This window comes from Pipistrellus kuhlii, unplaced genomic scaffold (assembly GCF_014108245.1).
Source record: "Pipistrellus kuhlii isolate mPipKuh1 unplaced genomic scaffold, mPipKuh1.p scaffold_m20_p_1, whole genome shotgun sequence".
Lineage (NCBI taxonomy): Eukaryota > Metazoa > Chordata > Mammalia > Chiroptera > Vespertilionidae > Pipistrellus > Pipistrellus kuhlii.
Window position 1 is genome coordinate 134,150,262 of NW_023425404.1, and position 22,821 is coordinate 134,173,082.

Below are 22,821 nucleotides of genomic sequence, written 5' to 3' on the forward strand. Positions count from 1 at the left end.
GCCTGATAGTTTTAGAACATTATTTTATACTTTTCTGTTTGGTTTTTTATATAATCATTAATCTTGCCATTTGTTGTATTCAAAAGCACTCACCTTCACAAAACCTCTTTGGTGTATTTTTAAAATCTATTTTCAAATCCAGTGCTTCTTCAGATAACTTTGGCAGTCATGGGATTTTTTCCCCATAATTTGGATCTCCTGAATCTTGAAATATTCTTATCTCTAAGAAGAGAAGGATCAGCTTAAGTAGATATTTAAGTCACAAAGAAACTTTATTTCTCTTAACTTTCTCATTTTGCTTATATTTGAAAAAAATTAATGTTTTTGAATATTCTTACTAATAGTGCATTCATGTTTGTAAAGTGGCCTAAACTTTCAGTGGACAGTACAGTCTTCATTTTTCTGGGCTAATCTTCTTTTATACTTAGCCTATTCAGTGAGTCTATTTTCTTTATAAACCAATTCACTTTAGTTTTGAAATTATGAAAAAGCCATAAGAAAATATATTAGCAGAGCTAGGCATTGTCAATAAATAATGAAGGATATTACAGATGAGAAAAATGAGGTGCTGAGTAGCAAGTAGCTTACAGCTAGTGGGAAGCAGAATTTGAAACCAAGTCATTATTTGATTCCTTATGATGTGAAAAATTCAACTTTTTGCATGATATGAGAATACAACTATATAAATAATCAACCAACTTCCACACATCTCTACCTTTCACAATTATAAGCTAGGGGTAAATAGAATATTTATCCTAATAAAACATTAGAAATAAGAAACAAAGAAACTATGTAATCTTCCTTTGTTAAGCTGCTTAATACTATATATACATGAAACTGCAAATCCTTAAAGATGTGTAAGTATAAAAATGTCATCTAAAAATATATATTCTTACTAGTTGATTGAAAAATTTGTTGAAGGAAAATTCTTTGATACTGTAATGGTTACTGATAAACTGCCTTCCAAGAAAAGCATTATCAGTTTGCTCTCCTACCAATTAGTAAGAATTTCCTTAAAATTTTTACAAATACTTCACATTATTAAAACTTTTTAGTGTATTTTCCAATGTGATAACCCCCATCCTCAAAAATAGATGGTGTATCATTTTAACTTGTGTTTCTCTGATTATTGAGTTTTAGCTTCTTATTTTTTGGCTACTTGTGAATATGCACTGCCCATTTTTCTATTGGATTTTATGTCTTCTTTCCTATTGACTGGATATTGCTCCTTATCCTGTTATTCATAGTACAGATATTTCTTCTGGTTTGTCACTTTTTTTTCTTCAAACATTTTAGTTTTACTATCGTCAATTGTGTAAATATTATCCTAGGGTTTTGCACTATGTGTTATAAAGTTAGTACTTAAGGTCTTGTCAGGAAAGAGAAGCCATATAGTAACTGGAATATGGAAAGTTTATTGTTAACCAGATATTATCTTGTAAGATGTAGAGATCCCTAAAGAATATAGGAATAGCAGCTATAACCCCCTAGGACTCAGATGGAGTATCCCTTCCTCACCCCACCACTACCAATCCACCTACTCCTGCCCCTAGAGCTGAGAATCCAGACCATGTTTAGTACTTGGGTTCTAAAATACTAGATGGTAGAGAAGTCACTGGTGCCCTGCCAGCAGAATTTGCTGGAAGTCTACCCTCCAAATTTCCAAGAAATCCACTGTCTATGGTACATGGGAAGATATATTGCTCAAGGAGTTGTCTATGAAATCACCCAGCAGTAGGCTGGGGGAAGCTGCTGGCCACTGGGTGCTGCTGGCCACCAGGCTCTGAAGGATCCTGGCCCTGGAGAAACCGCCTGGTCTGCAGGAGCCTGGTGCTGTAGGATCCTGTGGGAGGAGCCACTGAAACCAGCAAGAGCACCTTCTTCTGGCAGTATCTCTTCGGCGCCCTCTACTGACAAAATTTAACATGGTGCTAGCTAGCAAAGGAGAAATATTTTAAAGAGTTTAAAGGATGGGGCTCCATTTTCCACAGAGCAACAATGAGAGGAGGCAAGGGACAATAAATTAATAACTGGGGCAGCTTTGTATATGTAGATTTTTTATTTTTATGCACAATTTGAAATGTCCTTAAAGGGTATTTTTTATAAATATAAAATAAAATTGGAAATAACTTAGAGGTCCATCAATAAAGAAATAATTCAATAAACTGTGGTACTTCCATAACAGATTCCTATGTAGCAATAATGAGGTACCTGGATATATGTGCTAAAATGAAATTTAAGTCATAGTGTTAAATTAAAATAACCTAAAATTTTAAATTATGAAAGAAAACTAAGTATTATAGTATGTGAACACACAAATATTATGCATTCAGAAGTAGTCTAAGATTACTTTATAAGAAATATTTATAATTAAGATCTATTTGCAAAGCAACATTAAACACCTCATATCATAACTGTGTTATAAATATGTGCAATTTTGTGCTCTGTTCTAGCTAATCTCTTAATTTATAGATGTCACAGAAGGAAAGCCTATCTCAGCTCAAATAAACTCAAATATCAAATTAGTAAAATTCTTAGAACTTGTAACTTTACATAATAAAAATTCATATGTGTGTTTGATTTCTTAGGCAGAGGTTCAAAAAATCATTGCAGTTGCCTGGGACATCTTCCAGCCCCTTCTCTTCGGACTGATTGGAGCAAAGGTGTCTATTGCATCTCTCAGACCAGAAACTGTAGGTAAGAATTTCAAAGTAGTACTTGGGCTAAAATCAACTTTTCATATTCAGTTGAAATACCTTTAGTAGGTATATGTTCAGTAGTTCCATTGTCACATTATAGTTAATAATGCTTTAAAAGTAGTTGGTTAGAAAATAATGTTTGTCAGCCCCAGATGGATGCTCCGTGATGGGAGTGCTGACCCTCAGAATTGCAGGTTCAATTCTGGTCAAGGGCATGTGCCTTGGTTGCAGGTTTAAACCCCAGCCCCTGGTCGGGCAAGTGTGGGAAGCAACCAAACAATGTGTCTCTCTCACATTGTTGTTTCTCTCTCTATAAACCAATGGAAAAAACACCCTCAGGTAAAGTTTAATAAAAAGAAAAAGAGCCGAAACCGGTTTGGCTCAGTGGGAAGAGTGCTGGCCTGCAGACTGGGAGGTCCCGGGTTTGATTCCAGTCCAGGGCAAGAACCTTGGTTGCGGGCACATCCCCAGTAGGGGGTGTGCAGGAGGCAGCTGATCAATGATTCTCTCTCATCGATGTTTCTAACTCTCTATCCCTCTCTCTTCCTCTCTGTAAAAAAAATCAATAAGATATATTAAAAAAAGAAAATAATGTCTATCAGTCTAAGATAGTAAGTTGTATATCTTTACAATTACTCATTGTAAAGAAAAGTAATACTGATTATTACTATTAAAAATGTAGGCCTTAAAATATTTTTATTCTATTGAGTGTTCATCTAGCCTTGTTCTGATCAAGGGCCAGAATGTTAAAGATAACTAGTCATTTCTGTAATATGTACCCATGGAATGGAAATTTTTGTGCATTCTTTTTTTTTTAAAGCATTTAAAAGCTACCATATTAAAACTCTCTTGGTTCATCATAGTACCTATTTCAAGTTAATTTGCATATATATTCTCTGTATTTCCTCCTTTCCTCACATCACAATATGCTTCCTCCATCCTAGGGATCTCATCCCTGCCCTCTCCTTCTGGATCTCGCACATAGATTCTTCTCATGCATCTTTGAATGTATTTGTCATTTGTATACTTGTCGGTTTCTCCTCTTCAGAAATTACACAGAGTTTAAGCTCTCTTATCTTAGAATAAAATTCATTCATTCTAATACATGCTGCAACATGGGTGGACGTAGATGAGGACAGTATACTGTTTGAAATAAGCCAATCACAAAAAGACACAGACTGGGTGATTTCACTTATAGAGGTGTCCAATAAAAGTCAAATTCATAGAGACAGAAAGTAAATGAGGGTTGTCAGGGTTTTAGGAGAAAAGATCTAGTGATTGGTTGCATAAAAATGTGAATGTTTAGTACCATGTAGTTGTATATTGAAAATGGTTAAGATGGCCTTAGCTGGTTTGGCTCAGTGGATAGAGCATTGGCCTTCAGACTGAAGGGTCTCTGGTTGATTCCCGTCAAGGGCATATGCCCAGGTTGTGGGATCGGTCCTCAGTAGGGGGTGTGCAGGAAGCAGCTGATCAGTGACTCACATCAGCTCTATCTCTCCCTCTCCCTCTCTGAAATCAATAAAAATATTTTTTTAATGGTTAAGATGGTAAATTTATGTGTACTTTAACACAATTAAAATTTATTCTTTCTCCATTTCACTTCCCTCCTCACTTACTAATCTACCTCTCTATTCCTTTTTCTCAACTTTTCCAAAGAGGCAAGTAATCATATCCCCCTTTTCCATCTTAATTCTTATTCTTTTATTCAATACATTTATAAAAATAAAAAATACATTTCAGACCAGCTTTTGCCCTTTCACACAACCAACTCTGCTCTGATGAAGGTCATATTGCATAGTGCACCGCTCTTTATTTTACTTGAGCTCTCAACAGCATTGGGAGATCTTTAAGCCACTTTTTAAACAAATTTTATTGTTTAAGGTATTACAAATAGCAGTGCATATGTCTCTTCTCCCCCTCCCCCTCCACGAACCTCCCCCTGGCCTCCCCTACCCACCAACACTTGCCTTCGTCTCCCTGCCCCCAGTGTCTTGAGTCTGTTGGTTGTGTTTATATGCATGCATACAGTCCTTCAGTTGATCTCTTACTTCCCTCCCCACAACCCTTCCCTACTTTCCCGTTATAGTTTGACAGTCTGTTTGATGCTTCTTTGCCTCTTTTTTTTTTTTTAATATATTTTATTGATTTTTTACAGAGAGGAGGAGAGAGGGATAGAGAGCTAGAAACGTCGATGAGAGAGAAACATCCACCAGCTGCCTCCTGCACACCCCCTACCGGGGATGTGCCCGCAACCAATGTACATGCCTTTGACCGGAATTGAACCTGGGACCTTTCAGTCCGCAGACTGACGCTCTACCACTGAGCCAAACCGGTTTTGGCATTTGCCTCTATTTTTGTTCAACAGTTCGTAATGTTCTTTATTATCCATAAATGAGTGAGATCATGCGGTATTTATCTTTCACTGACTGGCTTATTTCACTTATCATAATGCTCTCCAGATCCATCCTTTTATGGTAAGAATTTCTTTTTTACAGCAGCATAGTATTCCATTGTATAGACGTACCACAGTTTTCTAACCCATTCATCTGCTGATGGGCACTTAGGCTGTTTCCAAATCTTATATATATATATCCTTTCTGACTGGTGTTTCTGTTTTCTTGGGATATATTCCTAGAAGTAGCATCACTATGTCAAATGGGAGTTCCATTTTTAATTTTTGAGGAAATGCCATACTGTTCTCCACAGTGGCTGCACCAGTCTGCATTCCCACCAGCAGAGAAGGTGGGTTCCTTTCTCTCCACATCCTCTCCAGCACTTGTCATTTGCTGATTTGTTGATGATAGCCATTCTAACAGGTGTAAGGTGGTACCACATTATTGTTTTGATTTGCATCTCTCAGATGATTTATTTTTGTGTATGGTGTAAGCTGGTGGTCTAGTTTAATTTTTTTTTTTTTCTTATTTTTGTGTATGGTGTAAGCTGGTGGTCTAGTTTCATTTTTTTTGCAAGTATCTGTCCAGTTTTCACAACACCATTTATTGAAGAGACTGTCTTGTCTCCACTGTATGCTCTTGTCTCCTTTGTCGAATATTAATTGTGCATCGTGGTTTGGGTTGATCTCTGGGTTCTCTGTTATGTTTCCCTGGTCTGTATGTCTGTTCTTGTGCCAGTACCAGGCAGTTTTGAGAATAGTGGCTTTGTAGTATAGTTTGATACTGGTATTGTGATCCCTCCAACATTGTTCTTCTTTCTCAAGATTGCTGAGCTATTTGGGGGTCTTTTTTTTATTCCACGTGAACTTTTGGAGAATTTGTTCTAGTTTTTTTTTAAATATGCCTTTGGTATTTTAATGGGAATTGAGTTGAATTTATAGATTGCTTTTGGTAGTATGGACCTGTTAATGATGTTGATTCTACATGATATACATGATATATTTTTCCATTTGTTCATGTCTTCCTCTGTATCTTTTTTAGCGTTCTGAAATTTTCTGAGTATAGGTCCTTTGTCTCCTTGGTTAAGTTTATTTCTCGGTATCTTAATTTTTTTGGTGCAATGGTAAGTGCGATTGCTTTTTAAATTTCTCTTTCTGTGAGTTCATTATTGGTATATATAAAAGCCATACACTTCTGGGCATTAATTTTGTATCCTGATACATTGCCGAATTCATTTATTAAGTCTAGTGGTTTTTTTATAGAGTCTTTGGGGTTTTCTATGTACAATATCATGTCATATGTGAATAAGGAAAGTTTTACTTTTTTTTTTTTTTTTTCCAATTTGGATGCCTTTTATTTCTTCTCCTTATCTGATCCCAATGGCTAGTACTTCCAGTACTGTGTTGAAGAGGAGTGGTGAGAGTGGGCATCCCTATCTTGTTCCTGTTTTTAGAGGAAATGGTTTTAGTTTTTGCCCATTGCATATGATGTTGGCTATAGGTTTGTCATATATGGTTTTTATGATGTTGAGGTATGATCCTTCTATTCCAACCTTGCTGAGAGTTTTCATCGAGAAAGGGTGTTGGATTTTGTCAAATGCTTTTCCTGCATCAATGGATATGATTATGTATTTTTTATCTCTCAGTTTGTTTATGTCGTGTATCACATTTATTGATTTGGGGATGTTGTACCATCCTTGCATCCCCGGGATAAAGCCTACTAAACCACTTTGTACGTTGAAGTATGAAATTATGTTTTCCAGAGCCTTTTGAGTCCTCCTCCTTTAAAATATATATATAATTTTTTTTTAAAAGGAGGAGGACTCAAAAAGAAGAAGGGAGAGAGAGATCAATGATGAGAGAGAATCATTGATTTGTTGCCTCCTGCATGCCCCCCACTGGGGATCAAGCCTGTAATCTGGCATGTGCCCTTGATGGGAAACGAACCAGAGACCCTTCAGTCCAAACGCCAGTGCTCTATCCACTGAGGCAAACCAGCCAGGGCTTGAGTCCTCCTTTACACTCACCTGTATGTGGCTTAAATGCTGCTCTTTATCTAATTCTTTCCAAAGCTGCTATACTACTTACCCTGCATCACATCTCTGAGCTCACCTGCACTCCCTCTCCCCAAACTTTTAATGTTACCCTTTGAGAGTAGTATCATTTCTTGTATCTATACTTCAGACAACAAATACTTTGGAAAATTTATCTTCATGGGAGAAATATTAATACCCTTTAACAAAGAGCCACATAGTTTTTTGTTTTTGTTTGTTTTTTGTTTGTTTTTTTTAATAAAGAAACCTTATTCACAATAGATTCACAGTAGATCCCCAGCAATGTTTATCTGGTGTTTTACAGCCAGAAAGTTTATCCTTTCTGAATTTCTTTCTTTTTCAACTGTAAAATGAGAAAAATTACCCCACTGGTTGTAAGATTAAGTAATATACTTAAGGCTTAATACAGAATGTGGCACAGAGTAAACACTTAACAAATGTTACAAAAAAAAAATCACCCTGTTATTTACGTCACCTTAGCTATGCCTTTCTCAGATCCAGTAACCTGCAGCAGCCTTTGTCACAAATCAGGATGAACTTATCTCTATCAGCAAAGGAATTTAAAGGACTGAATGAAGTACTGTTCAGGTGAACCAGGTCTAATGGGCACGTCAGTGTAAACACAAGTGTGGTAAAACACAGGGGCTGATAAATATTTTTAATATCACTTCTGGTCTTATACTCTATAAAGATTTCTCAACCATTATGATGAAAATACTGACTTTTTCCTTCTTCTTGCTCTCTTACCGATATATTTATACTTCACTTACCTTATAGTATATTAACTGGTTTATACTTCTGGTTTCTTCTGACTTAGAAGTTCATCTAGGCAAAGTCTATACATTATATATTTTGTGTAGCCAGTACTTAGCCCAAATCCTGTCATGCATTGTTATCATTTAGTAAATTATTGTTGAATAAACACATGAAAGAAAGTGTGGTTTTTGCTATAATGCATAAGGGAATTAACATTCAAATTTCCTTTGCAGAAAATCAAATATGTTTAATTAAGTCTTCATTTTATTCTAGGGAAAATACCTTCTTTTAAATAAATGGTCTGACTGATTGATCAGGTGTGGGCAAAAGTAGGTTTATAGTTATAATACAAATAAATAATACAATAATTAATAAACAATAACTGTTTCAACTGTAAACCTACCTTTGCCAACCCCTGTATTAATATTTTGATAAATTATGCCTAACCATTTTCATTTTTAAAAAATTTTAATAGATTGAGATTACTGCTGTTGATAGTATTATGAATCAATAATTATGAGATTTGATTTCTCCCCAGTAGTATTTCATTATGTCTAAAAATTGAGTATTTCTTCCAGGCCTTTGTGTTGCCACCTTGGGCATTGCAGTATTGATACGAATTTTGACTACATTTATGATGGTGTGTTTTGCTGGTTTTAACATAAAGGAAAAGATATTCATTTCTTTTGCATGGCTTCCGAAGGCCACAGTCCAGGTAATGGTGGATAAAGGATGGCTTTACATTTTAACTCCCATTTCTATTTAATACCTTGAAAATTTGAATAAAAGAGCTTAATCAAATTTGGTGAAAATAAGCAATTAAAGTTTGATTTGTGAAAAGAGTTTTACTAATCTATTTTTTAGTTTTATTTTTGGTTATCAATTCCTTAAATATGACAGCTCATTTAAATTTATTTAGATCACCAGGGCACAACAAAAATTCCAATTAATCTCCCTCACATTGTTAGGAAGCAGTAGTAGCAGGAGGAAGGAGTGTGACTTTTCATCAATCAGAACTCTTTAAATCCCCCAGAGAGATAGTTGTTAATACTTTCCATTTCATTATCTTCTAAGAAGAGAGTAAACAAATAGCATGGTTTGTCTTAATATTTGGAAATACTTCAGTGTTAATATGGTTGATGATAAGTTATGCTTAACCACAGTCTCTTTTTTTAAATATATTTTATTGAATTTTTTACAGAGAGGAAGGGAGAGGGACAGAGAGCTAGAAACATCGATCAGCTGCCTCCTGCACACCCACTACCGGTGATGTGCTCGCAACCAATGTACACGCCCTTGACCGGAAACGAACCTGGGACCCTTCAGTTCGCAGGCTGTCTCTCTATCCACTGAGCCAAACCGGGCCTTGGCTTGACCATAGTCTTTATATATACAATAGAAGACTTTATTGACAAACATTTCAGAAAATGTTTTACTGATTTCCTATATTATTAGTTAATGTTGTTTTTCAAACTAGCTGAAACTTCTGTCAATTGTCTCAACACAGAACTCAAAATTTGTGCAATTAATGAACAAGGCACTAAAGGTGCTTGAAATTATTGACCAGGAATTTGATAGGATCCCTATAATTGCTCATTAAATTAGCATTCTTTAGAGTACGATTTGCTGCAAATATAATATATTCCTAATTGTATCACGTTTTATTTATTTATTTTTTATCATCACTGAGGATATGTTTTTTTGTTTGTTCGCTTGTTTTATTCTAGGGAGAAAGAGGAAGGGAGAGAGAGAGAGAGAGACAAGCATTATGTGAGAGAGAAACATCAATCAGCTGTCCCCTTCAGGGATCAACCTGCAACGTGGGTATGTGCCCTGACCCGGAATTGAATCCATGACTTTTCAGTGTACAGATGATGCTCCAACCGACTAAGCCACACTGGCCAGGGCTGTATTGCATATTTTCTAGAGCAATTATAGCAAATGAGATTTAACTCTTCCATCCCTGATTGTTCTGCAGTTATTTAAGTATCTATTTCATGAAATGAAAATCAAATATTCATACTTTTAGAAAGTTTTGGTAGGTGTATATGCTCTGTAATTACATGCCAGATTTTGTACAGCTGTGGGCTTAAGAATTATTTCAAAAAAGTTGTTTCTTTCCATCAGACTTCAAAGATGTCTGAGATATAATGGCTAAGAATACTGTGAGGTTAATATAGTACAATAGGTACAATAGTTTCTCCCTCAGTGTCTTCAGCTTTCACACTACTTTTGGTAACTAGTAAATAAATATGAAAAGAATCCTTCTAGTAGCTTTGATATGAAAGATTTGTTTCTAGACATTAAACTTTAAAAGATGGCACCTTCCTGTTATCAAAGCAAAATTTAAAATACAGATATATTATCTAGGATGTGTTGAAGAACGTATGTTCTGTGAAACAAGTATTGTATAGAATTTTCTTTTTTCTCCTTTTGCCACAGCACAAGACACAAGACTTTTTATATATCTTTTCTATATTAGTTGTTTTTCAAACTTTTTTTGTTCATATGATACTATAAAAATATACTTTAAATCACAATTCAGTATGCATACACACTCCAAAAATTATATATATATGCACATACACACACAAAAGAGAACTGAAAGAGAAATATACAGTTGACCCTTGAGCAGCACAGGACTCGGGGATCAAAAATTTATGTATAACTTTTGACTCCCCCAAAATTCAGCTGTCCCTCTTTATCAGTGAGGGATTAGTTCCAGGACTCACCTGTAGTTACCAAATTCTGAGTATGCTCAAGTCCCTTATGTAAAGTGGTGTAGAACAAGGCATACATTCAGCCCTCTGCATCTGCAGATTCCCAGCTGCAGGTGGAAAATGCTGTTTTCAATCATGGTTAATTGAATTCCCAGCTGCAAAACCTAGAGATATGGAGGGCTAACTGTAAACTATTGAAAACAAAAATCACGTATAAGTGGACTTGCAGAGTTCAAACCCGTGTTGTTCAAGTGTTGAAGATATATCATCATGTGTGCAATTCTTCCCAAGAATTCATGAAACATTGAATTAGTTATGGTACTAGGTAACCTGCAATAACAAAGAAGCCTCAATACAGAGACTACATTAGATAGCTTTTTTCTTTCTCACCAGCAGTCCAGCAAGGGCATCCCAGAGCTGGCAGGGTGACTGCTGTCCTCAGCATGTGCTTTTCAATGATTCCAGCTTCCACAATTTCTCACCCAGTGGGAAAGGGAGAAAGATTAAGGTACAAGTGTTCCATTTGTTCTCAGGGAGCAACCTGAAGTAGCATTTATCACTTCCGCTCACTTCTCAGTGGCCTTAGATACAGAGTTTCATCTTGTTGTAAAGAAGGCTGAAAAAAAGTGTCTGTATGGACAGCAGTGAGACCTGCTAAAACTCGGGAATTGTAAGGAAGGGAAAAGGGACATCCAGATATTTGTGTTCAATTAGTAGTCTCTGTCATTGTATCTCATGCACACTAATACCTCCTCCTCTGTTTCACTGTCCTATCGGGTCTAGTAATAATTAATGTCGTTTTTTAACATTCGTTTAAAATCTTGCTTGGCATTGACTTGTATTGACATAACCTTCAAACACGTGGTATCTACAGAACGTGTGAAGTGCAATTAACAAGTTTTGCTTGAAAAAGTTTGTGTTTGGTTTGGTTTTTGTTGCAAAACTAGGGCTAAAAAGATGGCGGATGAAGAGCATATTCGGCACTGCATGCTTTACGAGTTCCAATTAGGAAGAAAAGCAAGTGAGGCTGCAAAAAACATCTGTAGTGCTCTTGGTCAAGATGCAGTTAGCGCCAGAAAATGCCAGCGTTGGTTTGAGAAATTTCGCGAGGGAAATTTTTTGTTAGATGACAAGAGTGGTCGAGGCCATGTGTCCAATTTTGATCAAGAAGCTCTTCAAGCTCTTTTGGTGCAAAATCCTCAAATTACCCAACAAGAGCTTGCGACAACTTTAAATTGTTCACAAAAAACAATTTCCAATCAATTGCGTGCACTTGGCAAAGTCCAAAAGTTTGGAAAATGGGTTCCTCATGAGTTGACCGACGACAACTGTAATCAAAGAGTCACAATTTGCAGTTTGCTCCTCTCTTGTCAAAACCGTTTGCCGTTTTTAGAGCAAATTGTTACCGGAGATGAAAAATGGGTGCTGTATGTTAATTTGAAAAGGCGGCCTCAATGGTTGGACAAAAATGAGACTCCGCAGCCCACGCCAAAACCTGACTTGCATGCGAAAAAAGTGATGTTGTGTGTTTGGTGGAATTTTAAAGGAATTCTTCATTATGAACTTTTACCATCTAACCAAACCATTACCAGTGCAGTGTATATGCCCAATTGGAAAGGTTAGCCCAAGCTTTAAGAGAAAAAGAACCCGCGCTGATTAATCGGAAGGGCGTAATTCTTCACCATGATAACGCAAGACCACATACTGCAAGAATCACTGCTGAAAAACTGTGCCAGTTGGAATGGGAAGTTCTCCCTCAACCTGCATATTCTCCTGATATTGCCCGTTCCGATTACCATTTGTTTCGTTCTTTGCAAAACTTTCTTCTTGGAAAACAATTTAATAATGAAGAATGCCTCAAAAATGCATTGACCGAATTTTTTGCATCAAAATCACAAGAATTTTACAACAGAGGGATTAAAATGCTTCCTGAGCGTTGGGCACAAGTAGTAGAAAACAACAGCAACTATATTGTTGATTAAATTTTGCTATATTGTTTAAATAAATTCGATTTAAAAAAGTATTAGAAAACGACATTAATTATTACTAGACCTAATAGAGGCTAACATGTTCAGTGGAATAGGGGAAAACCAGATAGACTAATTAATATATGACTTTCCCATATGCACAAATCCTATATTTTGCCTCTAAAAAGAGAAACAAGAATGTTTATAAGACTTTCCAGTAGATAAACTTTAAGTGAAACAGTTCACCAATCCTGAGCCAAAGAGTTAACCAAATACCTAAGTTTTGAAGGTACTACCACTTTCAGGTTTCATGATGTTTAAAAATTAGTTTTGATTCTAAAACAATACATATTCTTTTTTTTTCATTTACAACTTCATCATCTTCCAGTAACTATTTTTTTCATCTTGTTATTTCTTAATTCCAAGTTCCTAAAGATGAAAAAATAAGATGCCCAATAACTTTCCTCTTTAATCAGAAGAAATTTAGTATAAGGAATCATATTATAATTAACTAAATGATGAGTTTGTGTTTGCTTTGTGTTTTGAAATATATGTGCCTGATATTTTTTGTAACCTTACCTTATGCCAGTAGGTATAGATGAATTATCATTCTTTCCCCATGCAAAGGCAGGGACAGTTTTCAAACAATCAGATCCAACTTCAATATACTTTTAAAGAAAACTTACTGAACTTCCCTAGTTGAGCAAAAGAATAAGCAATTTTCCCTAGCTTTAAAAGAAAGAGCGTCGGCCTATGGACTGAAAGGTCCCAGGTTCGACTCTGGTCAAGGGCACAAGCCCAGGTTGTGGGCTCGATCCCCAGTTGGGTGCATGCAAGAGGCAGCCAATCAATGATTCTCTTATTATTGATGTTTCTATCTCTCTCTATCTCTCCCTTTCTCTCAGAAATCAATATGTGTGTGTGTGTGTATATATATATATATTGTTTAAAATATTAATTATTTTAAAAAGAAGAATAAGCAGTTTGTTTAAAAATAATTCACCTTCTGTCTATGTGTTTAGCTTATTGTGTTTCCAAATTTATCTTTAAACTTTTATAGGCTGCAATAGGATCTGTAGCTTTGGACACAGCAAAATCACGTGGAGATAAACAATCAGAAGAATATGGAATGGATGTGCTGACAGTGGCGTTTTTGGCCATCCTCATCACAGCCCCAATTGGAAGTCTACTGATTGGCCTGCTGGGCCCCAGGCTTCTCCAGAAAGCTGACCATCAAAATAGAGATGAAGAAGTTCAGGGAGAGATTTCTGTGCGCTTTTAGAGGTGAAAAGAAAGTAAGCTGAATATAATGATTAGAAAGCTGCTAAAAGAGGCTACTTTTATCAAGATGAATACTGGAATATGCATTGTTTAAGCTTAAAATGTAGTAGAACCAAATGTGTGACTATTTCTTTAAAAAGCATTTTTAGCCATTACCCTTTCAATGTGGATGGTGATGTTCTGCATCTCCAACCTGATCCCATTACCTTATTTTTCTTTCAAGTACGCCTTCATCATATATCTCAATTTGTACAGGGACATATACACTTGAATGTGCTACCACAATTTAAAATTCACCTCGGAAAGACCAAGTTCAGAATCCTGTTCTGCCAGCCAACAGCTTTCTCTGACTCGCTGTTAGTCACAGCTTCATGATCCCTGGTCATCTAGCTTCTCGTGTGTTGAGTTGGCTCCTTTTGGGGGGCTCATCTTTTCTCTTTTTTTGTTTGTTTTGTTTTTGTTTTTGTTTTTAAATAACCTAATCCAGTCCCCATCAGTTTCTACTTTCATTTTCCCTGCAAATCTGCCTCACCTTCATTTCTACCCCTTTTATTAGAACAGATTCATCCTGCCAAAATATTAAAGTACACAAAGTATCTTCATTGGTTCTTCCCTTGCACTTTCTGGACAACGGAAGCCCTTATCCTGACTCCTAGCTGGCTACACAGGGTCCTCCTTTCAGTGGAGCCTCTAAGTTTGCTCCTGATAAAGAGTGCCCTGTCCAGCCCTTACTTGTTTGTTTCAGACTCTTCCTGTTCTCTAGGTGAAAGATAGATCATTTTCAAATCTATGCCAACCTCATAAGCTGCTATAATGAAGAAACAAAAAAATACCAAATAGAAATTTATTCATGTGTCATGAAACTGGCTGGCTGGTTGATGCTGACAGGGTTCTCCACTCATGAGGTAACTCAGATCCACACCCTCTCTCTGGAGGCTCAGGACACAGGTTAAAGATGGGTCTCTCCCACATCTCCTTTCTAGCCCTCGGGACAAAGGGAAAAAGGAAGTCCAAGGCAAGGAATTTGTTTTTAAGGAAGTGATAAGAAAGTGGGCACATGTATCCCTTACATTCTATTGGTGACAACCACACCAGCTGTGAGGAGGCAGAAAAGCATTCACGTTCCTACGAGGAAGGAAAGATCAGATTTGGGAGCCAGAGGTGCCATTGTGCTGGCAGGTACCATCACTTGATAACATACTCTTGCATTTTAACAAGGACTTTCTAAAGATGGTACTTTTAGCAAAAAAAAAAAAAAAAAAAAAAAAAAAAAATGACGTCTGTGGCTGGAATTTCAGACATTGTGACATGCCAGCAGAGAGGATAGTAGAAGAAAAATCCATCTGCATGGGTCACACTGTATCCTACTAGGTGTACCAGTTATTAATGGGAATTTTTTTCAATAGATGAAGTTACACATATGTTGATACGTATGTGATGTGATATTTATGCTATTTTGTTGTATTGACAGCAAGCTTCAAAATGTCATATGTCAAATTTGCTGAAGGTGTTAACATCATAGATATTTTTATACTTAAAAATGTCGAATTTTGTGCCAAAGAAAACATTTGTGGGAAGTTTTAATTCATTACTTTATTTTGAAGAAAAAGTTATCGTATACTTCCGGAAGCTTATGGTGAACATGCTCCTTCTCAAGATACTTGAGAACACTGGTTTAAAAGTGATGATTTTGAAAGACAAAGAACTTGGTCAAACAAAAAAGTTTGAAGACCAACAATTACAAGCATTATTGGATGAAGATGCATGTCAAACTCAAAACCAACTTGCAGAAAGATTAAACGTTGCTCAGCAAACAATTTCCAATCATTTACAAGCAATGGGAAAGATTTTAAAGGAAGGAAAATGGTTACCAGATCAACTGAACAGACAACAAATGGAAAACTGAAAAGTCATCAGCAAAATGTTGCTTCAACAGCACAAAAGAAAGTCTTTTTTTGCATCAAATTGTGATTGGTGATAAAAAGTGGATTTATTTTGAGAATATCAAATGCACAAAATCATGGGTTAATCCAGGTCAACAATCAACATTAACTAAAGTCCATATTGCTTCAGAAAGAAGACAATGCTTTGTGTTTGATGGGATTAGGAAGGTGTGGTATATTATGAGCTTCTAGAACCAGGTGAAACCGTTAATACTGATCGCTACCAATAACAATTGATCAATTTGAACCATGAGTTGATTGTGAAATGGCCAGAATGTGCCAGAAGACATGGCAAAGTAACTTTGCTTCCTGATGATGCACCATCACACACTTCAAAACCAGTTAAAGACACGTTAAAAGGTCTTGCTTGGGAAATATTAATGCACCTGCTGTGTTCACGATACGTTGCTCCTTCAGAATACCACTTGTTCTGATCGATGGCATAACACACTTTCTGATCAGTATTTCAAAACGTTTGTAGAAGTGGAAAATTGGGTCTCTGAATGGTTTGCCTCAAAACAAGAGAAGTTCTTTTGCGATGATATCCACAAATTACTTGAAAGATGGAAAAAATGTGTAACTAGCAATGGACATTACTTAAAATAAAGAACTTTTTTTAAAAAATTATATTTTTTATTGATTTTTTACAGAGAGGAACAGAGAGGGATAGAGAATTAGAAACATCGATGAGAGAGAAACATCGACCAGCTGCCTCTTGCACACTCCCAACCGGGGATGCGCCCGCAACCAAGGTACATGTCCTTGACTGGAATTGAACCTGGGACCCTTCAGTCTGAAGGCCAATGCTCTATCCACTGAGCCAAACCGGTTTTGGCAGAATAAAGCACTTTTGATATTTCTCTTGAAACTGTGGTGTTTTCTTTTATTATAAAATCCACATTATTAATCGATACAGCTAGTACTTACTCAACTATCTCTGCTTTTGTGTATCACTGTAAGTGCCTTTATTATTATTGGTCAACTCCTAGATGCTAGGATAATCATGCTAAAATACTGTTTGCAACTATTATCATGTTGTTTGTATACATGAATAATTTATCACTTCTTGTCATCCCACCTAAACCATGTAACCTAGAATTCAAAATTCTATCTAATCTTGAATTATATAATATGTATTAAATGTGTGGATTATGAATATTCTGATTCAACCAGAATATTCTGTATACAGTCTCTCCATGCCTCTTTTGTCATCAGATTACCATTCCAGCCCCTTCTCCCATGATGTTCACCTCCATTCAAAACTAGCCTAATTTGTACTCAGCTAACATACTATAAAGTCGTACCAAGCTTCATTTTTATGTCAACCTGACTGATTACTCTCTGACTTTGGTTACTTTATTACCTCACTGTGTATGTTTTCAATTTGGACTGAATTTATACCAAAGTTCAGATGGATCTTTCAAATTTAACTTCACTGGGTAGGTGCATCTTGGTGGTAACACCATAAACTAAATGCTCTTGTGTTTCTTCTTACAAGGGTACCAATCTCACCATTAGGGCCCAACCCTTAGGTCCTCATCTAAACCTGATTATTCCTCCATAGGCTCCAATTCCAAAAACCATCAAAATATGAATTAGCAGGGAGATGGGGAGTTCAGTTCAGAGCAGGGGTGTCATACTTCCAAGGATGATGCTAAACAAGCATTGAAAATCCTTGTTCTTCAGTGCCTTTTCTATTCCTATAGTCAGTGTCATTCATATCACCTTTGAAAAGTATTTTTTAGATAAAATTATTAGGTTTCAGATCTTTATTCTGTTTTCACATTTCAATGTATTTCTCTTTGGCATTAACGTCTAATAGCCTTGATTTAACTTGAGTGTGCTCAAAACTTCCCAAGCCATACATTTGCAGACAATCTCATCCATTACATTCTTTAAAAATAGTACTTATTTTTTTTCTGATTTACAGAAAATTTAGAACACAGGAAAGTAAAAGAAAGGAAACAGAAAGTACTCATAGTGTAAATATCCATTTTTTCAGATTCTTTTAAATTTTACCCTTGCAGTGCTGAAAAATGTTATTTTCACAAAAATATATTCTCTATTAAGTTAGTTGGGCAAAGGTTAACATAAATGCATACACTTGAGCTTTGTAAAGATATATAGATTGATGAATATTTGTTGTATATAATGAATGTTAAGCTTTCCAAAAATTTTTATTCACCTGTTCCAATATTCATTTTGCAATAAATAAAATAAAAATCCTTGCTGTCATGGAGCTTATGTTTTAAAATCCATTCATTTACTCATTCAAATACACTTAAAAACATGTCTGCTATATGTAGATCGTTTAACTTTTAGAATTCCCTGCTTTTTTGATGTTTTTCCTCCCCTTTCTTTTGCTTTTTGTTGTGGCTGGCCTGTTTCTCCCCCTCTTTCATCAATTTTCTCACATTTGTTGAATCTGGGTTTAGACATGTTTGAGTCTCATTCTTCATTGTAGCAATGATTTCAGTTTTCTCCCAAGAAGAACTTGGGGAAAACTGCTTAAGATCCTTTAAGGATTTTTAGGTGGATCATCCCTTGGTTGACATTGACACAGAAGCAGCGTCCTTTCTTCGTTACTGGGACTCCATTCTTCTCTCATGGACCCCAGAACCAAACACATTGGGAGACATGGCACTGCTGCCCATCAGAAGTCAGTTCAAAGGCCCTGCCCCTTAGATGTCCAGGATGGCATGTTCCCTGGGAAGACTTCCTTGAATCCCAGACTCGGTCCGTTCCTCTCCCATATGCTCTCATGCCACCTGGCGCACCTGTCCTGGTCCAGCCCATTTCCAAGGCCACGTTAAGTTTATCTGGAATCCTATGGTTAACATCCCTTCCTGCCACAACGAGGGAGGCGTTAGAGAATCTACGCTGAGCACAGGGCCTGGCACACTGTAGGTGCTCAGTAGACATGTGGGCAGGAGCGAGCCTGCTGGGTGCTAAATGAACCAAGGATCCCAGTCTGGCTTCGCACTGCTCCTGCGAAGCACTGCCCGGCTCCCTTGGGGCTGAGATGCGTTCTGCGCATGCCCAGCCAACCAATGGGGGCCCAGGCGCGCTCTGCGCATGCCCAGCCAGCCAATGTGGGGTGGGGGTGGGGGAGCAGGCGCACTCTGCGCATGCCCAGCCAACCAACTTCCAGAACTTTCAGTGAGGAAGCAAAGGCCGGCGCTGGAGCGCGCCTCCTCCGCTCTCTGGCCGCTGCCGGTGTCCCTGCAGCCCGCGCTGTTCCCTCCGGGGGGAGAAGCACATCGGGGGGAAAGGTAGTAGCTGTACCCCTGGGGGTCTCTCCTCCCGCCTCCTGCTGGTCCCACAGCCTCCAACCCAAGGCCGCCGCTCCTCCGTGGGGAACGCCGGGAGGGAGCCCATTTTGCAGTTTCCACACCAGCCGCGGGTGGAGGCCGAAGGGCACGACGGTTTTAGAAGGGCCTGGTCACGGGGGAGGAGGCCGCCACGCGAGGCTTGGGGAGGGGGAGCCCTGCGACCCTGGGCTGCAGGGACAAAGGCCTCTTGGACGAGGAAAGGAGGTGTTGGGGTCAGTGAGGCATCGCTCGAGGCCCGTCCTTCTAATGCAGAAAAGACTGATTTTCGGTGGTGACAAGCAGATGGGGGTGCTCCTCAGGGGGCCAACCCAGTGGCGAGCTGCTTCCCGTGAAGGCCCTGGAGTGGGCTCCGCCGGGGAGACTGAGGCGACGGCGGCCTGTTGGGCCCGTGTGTCGCGGGCCTCCTTGAAGTTGTCCTGAAGACGAGATACAGCACGTCGCTGTCGGGGCAAAAGGACTGAGAAAACTCCCAGGAAAAGGCATTTATGGATAGTTATGGCCTTTAGGAGAAATAGAAACCAGGTGGTGAAATTTTGCAGACATTTCTCACAGTCCTGGGAAAGGTGCCAAGGATTCTCAGTGCTGTTGCAATCAGATGGTGGTCCATTTCCCTTGGAGGGAGTCTCTTTTATAAAAAATTTCATTTTATTGTTTAAAGTATTACAAATAGTAGTACATATGTGTCCTTTGTTACCCCATTGATCTCCCCCCGCCCCAGCCCATGCCCTCACACCCCACCCCCACCCCCATGTCTTGTGTCCATTGGTTATGCTTATATATATGCATACAAGTCCTTAAAACCCTCCCTCCCCTGCCAACCCACCTCAGCCTTCCCACTGTAGTTTGATAGTCTGTTCCATGCTGCTCTGCCTCTGTATCTATTTTTGTTCATCAGGTTATAATGTTCTTTATTATCCATAAATGAGTGAGACCATGTGGTATATTTTTCTTACACTGACTGGTTTATTTCACTTAGCATAATGCTCTCTAGTTCCATCCATGCTGTTGCAAATTGTAAGAATTCCTTCTTTTTTTATGGCAGCATAGTATTCCATTGTGTAGATGTACCTCAATTTTTAATCTACTCATCTGCTGATGGGCATTTAGGCTGTTTCCAAATCTTAGCTATTGTAAATTGAACGTAGGGGTGCATATATCCTTCCTGACAGGTGTTTCTAGTTTCTTGGGATATATTCCTAGAAGTGGTATTATTGGGTCAAATGGCAGTTCCATTTTTAATTTTTTTGAGGAAATTCCATACTGTTTTTCCATAGTGGCTACATTAGTCAGCATTCCCACCAGCAGTGAAGAAGGGTTCCTTTTTCTCCACATCTTCACCAGCACTTGTCATTTGTTAATTTATTGATGATAGACATTCTGACAGGTGTGAAATGGTACCTCATTGTTTTGATTTGCATCTCTCTGATGATTAGTGACTTTGAGCATGTTTTCATATGTCTCTTCCCTTTCTGAATGTCCTCTTTCGAAAAGATACTATTTAGGTCCTTTGCCCATTTTTTTTTTTTTTTTATTAGATTCTTTATCTTTTGTTAAGTTGTATGAGTTCCCTATAAATGTTGGAGATTAAACCTTTATTGGAGATAACGTTGACAAATATGTTCTCCCATGCAGTGGGCTTTCTTACTGTTTTCTTGATGTTTTCTTTTGCTGTGCAAAGCTTTTTCTTATAAATAGTCCCATTTATTTTTTTTTTACTTTCCATTACCTTAGGAGCTGTGTCAGTAAAGACATAGCTATGACAAATGTCTGCTATTTTGCTGCCTATTTCTTCTTCTAAAATTTTTATGGTTTCCCATCTTACATTTAAGTCCTTTGTCCATTTTGAGTTTATTTTTGTGTATGGTATAAGTTGGTGGTCTAGTTTCATTTTTTTTTTTTTTTTGCAAGTATCTGTCCAGTTTTCACACCACCATTTATTGAAGAGACTTCTTGTCTTCATTGTATGCTTTTGTCTCCTTTGTCAAATATTAATTGAGCATACTGGCTTGGGTCGATCTCTGGGTTCTCTGTTCTGTTCCCCTGGTCTATATGTCTGTACTTGTGCCAGTACCAGGCAGTTTTGAGAATAGTGGCTTTGTAGTATAGTTTGATATCTGGTATTGTGAGCCCCCCAACATTGTTGTTTTTTCTCAAGATTGCTGTCACTATTTGGGGTCTTATTTTATTCACGAAGAATTTTTGGAGAATTTGTTTTAGGTCTTTGAAGTATGCTGTTGGTATTTTAATAAGGATTGGGTTGAATTTATAGGTTGCGTTGGGTAGTATGGACCTGTTAATGATGTTGATTCTACCAGTCCATGAACATGATATATTCTTCCGTTTGTTCATGTCTTCCTCTGTATCTTTTTTTAGCATCCTGAAATTTTCTGAGTATAGGTTCTTTGTCTCCTTGGTTAAGTTTATTGCTAGGTATCTTAATATTTTTGGTGCAATGATAAATGGGACTGCTTTTCTAATTTCTCTTTCTGTGAGTTTATTATTGGTGTATAGAAAAGCCATAGACTTCTGGGTGTTATTTTGTATCCTGCTGCATTGCTGAATGCATTTATTAAGTCTAGTAGGTTTTTGTTTGTTTTTTTGTGTGTTTTTTTTTTATGGAGTCTTTGGGGTTTTCTATGTACAATATCATGTCATCTGTGAATAATGACAGTTTTACTTCTTCTTTTCCAATTTGGGTGCCTTTTATTTCTTCTTCTTGTCTGATCCCAATGGCTAGTACTTCCAGTAATGTGTCAAAGAGTAGTGGTGAGAGTGGGCATCCCTATCTTGTTCCTGTTCTTAGGAGAAATGGTTTTAGTTTTTGCCCACTGTGTATGATGTTGGCTATAGGTTTGTCATATATGGCTTTTATGATGTTGAGGTGTGATCCTTGTATTCCCACTTGGCTGAGAGTTTTCATCAAAAAAGGGTGTTGGATTTTGTCAAATGCTTTTCCTGCATCAATGGATATGATTATATAATACTAGGGGCCTGGTGCACAAAATTCATGCACTGGGGGTGGGGGGTCTATCAGCCCAGCCTGCCTCCTCTCATATACTGGGAGCCCTCAGGGGATGTCCTATTGATGGCTCCCGTTGGGAGCAGGCCTAAGTCACAGTCTGGCCTCCCTTTGTGGGAGGCAACCGGGCTGATCAGGGGAAGGCATCAACCTCATCACCCCACTGCTGCAGCCACTGCCAGTCACCACAGCCACCAAGGTGTTTTCATCAACACGGACTCCATTGTTGATGAAAGGTATTTTTCACCAAGAAAAAATAACTTCCTTTAGGCATTTTCAAGATGTATCTTTTATAAGATATGCATTTCTTTCTTTCTTTCTTCCTTCCTTCCTTCCTTCCTTCCTTCCTTCCTTCTTTTCTTTTCTTTTCTTTTCTTTTCTTTTCTTTTCTTTTCTTTTCTTTTCTTTTCTTTTCTTTTCTTTTCTTTTCTTTTCTTTTCTTTTTTTCCTCACCTGAGGATATGTTTCCATTGACTTTTAGAGAATGTGGAAGAGAAAGGGAAAGACAGAGAGAAACATCAAAATGAGAGGAACACTTTGCCTCCTGCATGAGCCCTGATCTGGGCCGCAGTAAGGGAGGAGCCTGCAACCTACGTACATGCCCTTGATCAGAATCGAACCCAGACCCTGCTGTTGGCAGGCTGAGGCATCATCC

General features: G+C 37.8%; 1 protein-coding gene across 3 annotated transcripts in view; it reads left to right on the top strand.

The window, feature by feature from the left end:
- LOC118703333 (sodium/hydrogen exchanger 9B2) overlaps positions 1–13,882 on the top strand; it is a 50,366-nt gene extending 36,484 nt beyond the window's left edge. For 2 of the 3 annotated variants that reach the window (XM_036410209.2, XM_045570316.1), the window contains exons 10-12: positions 2,589–2,697; positions 8,483–8,619; positions 13,652–13,882. In XM_036410209.2, coding sequence (XP_036266102.1) covers positions 2,589–2,697; positions 8,483–8,619; positions 13,652–13,873 — 468 coding nt within the window. In that variant the 3' untranslated portion in view covers positions 13,874–13,882. The remainder of the gene's footprint in view (positions 1–2,588; positions 2,698–8,482; positions 8,620–13,651) is intronic. The other variant, XM_045570324.1, reaches the window with a different exon arrangement.
- Positions 13,883–22,821: the final 8,939 nt, after the last annotated feature.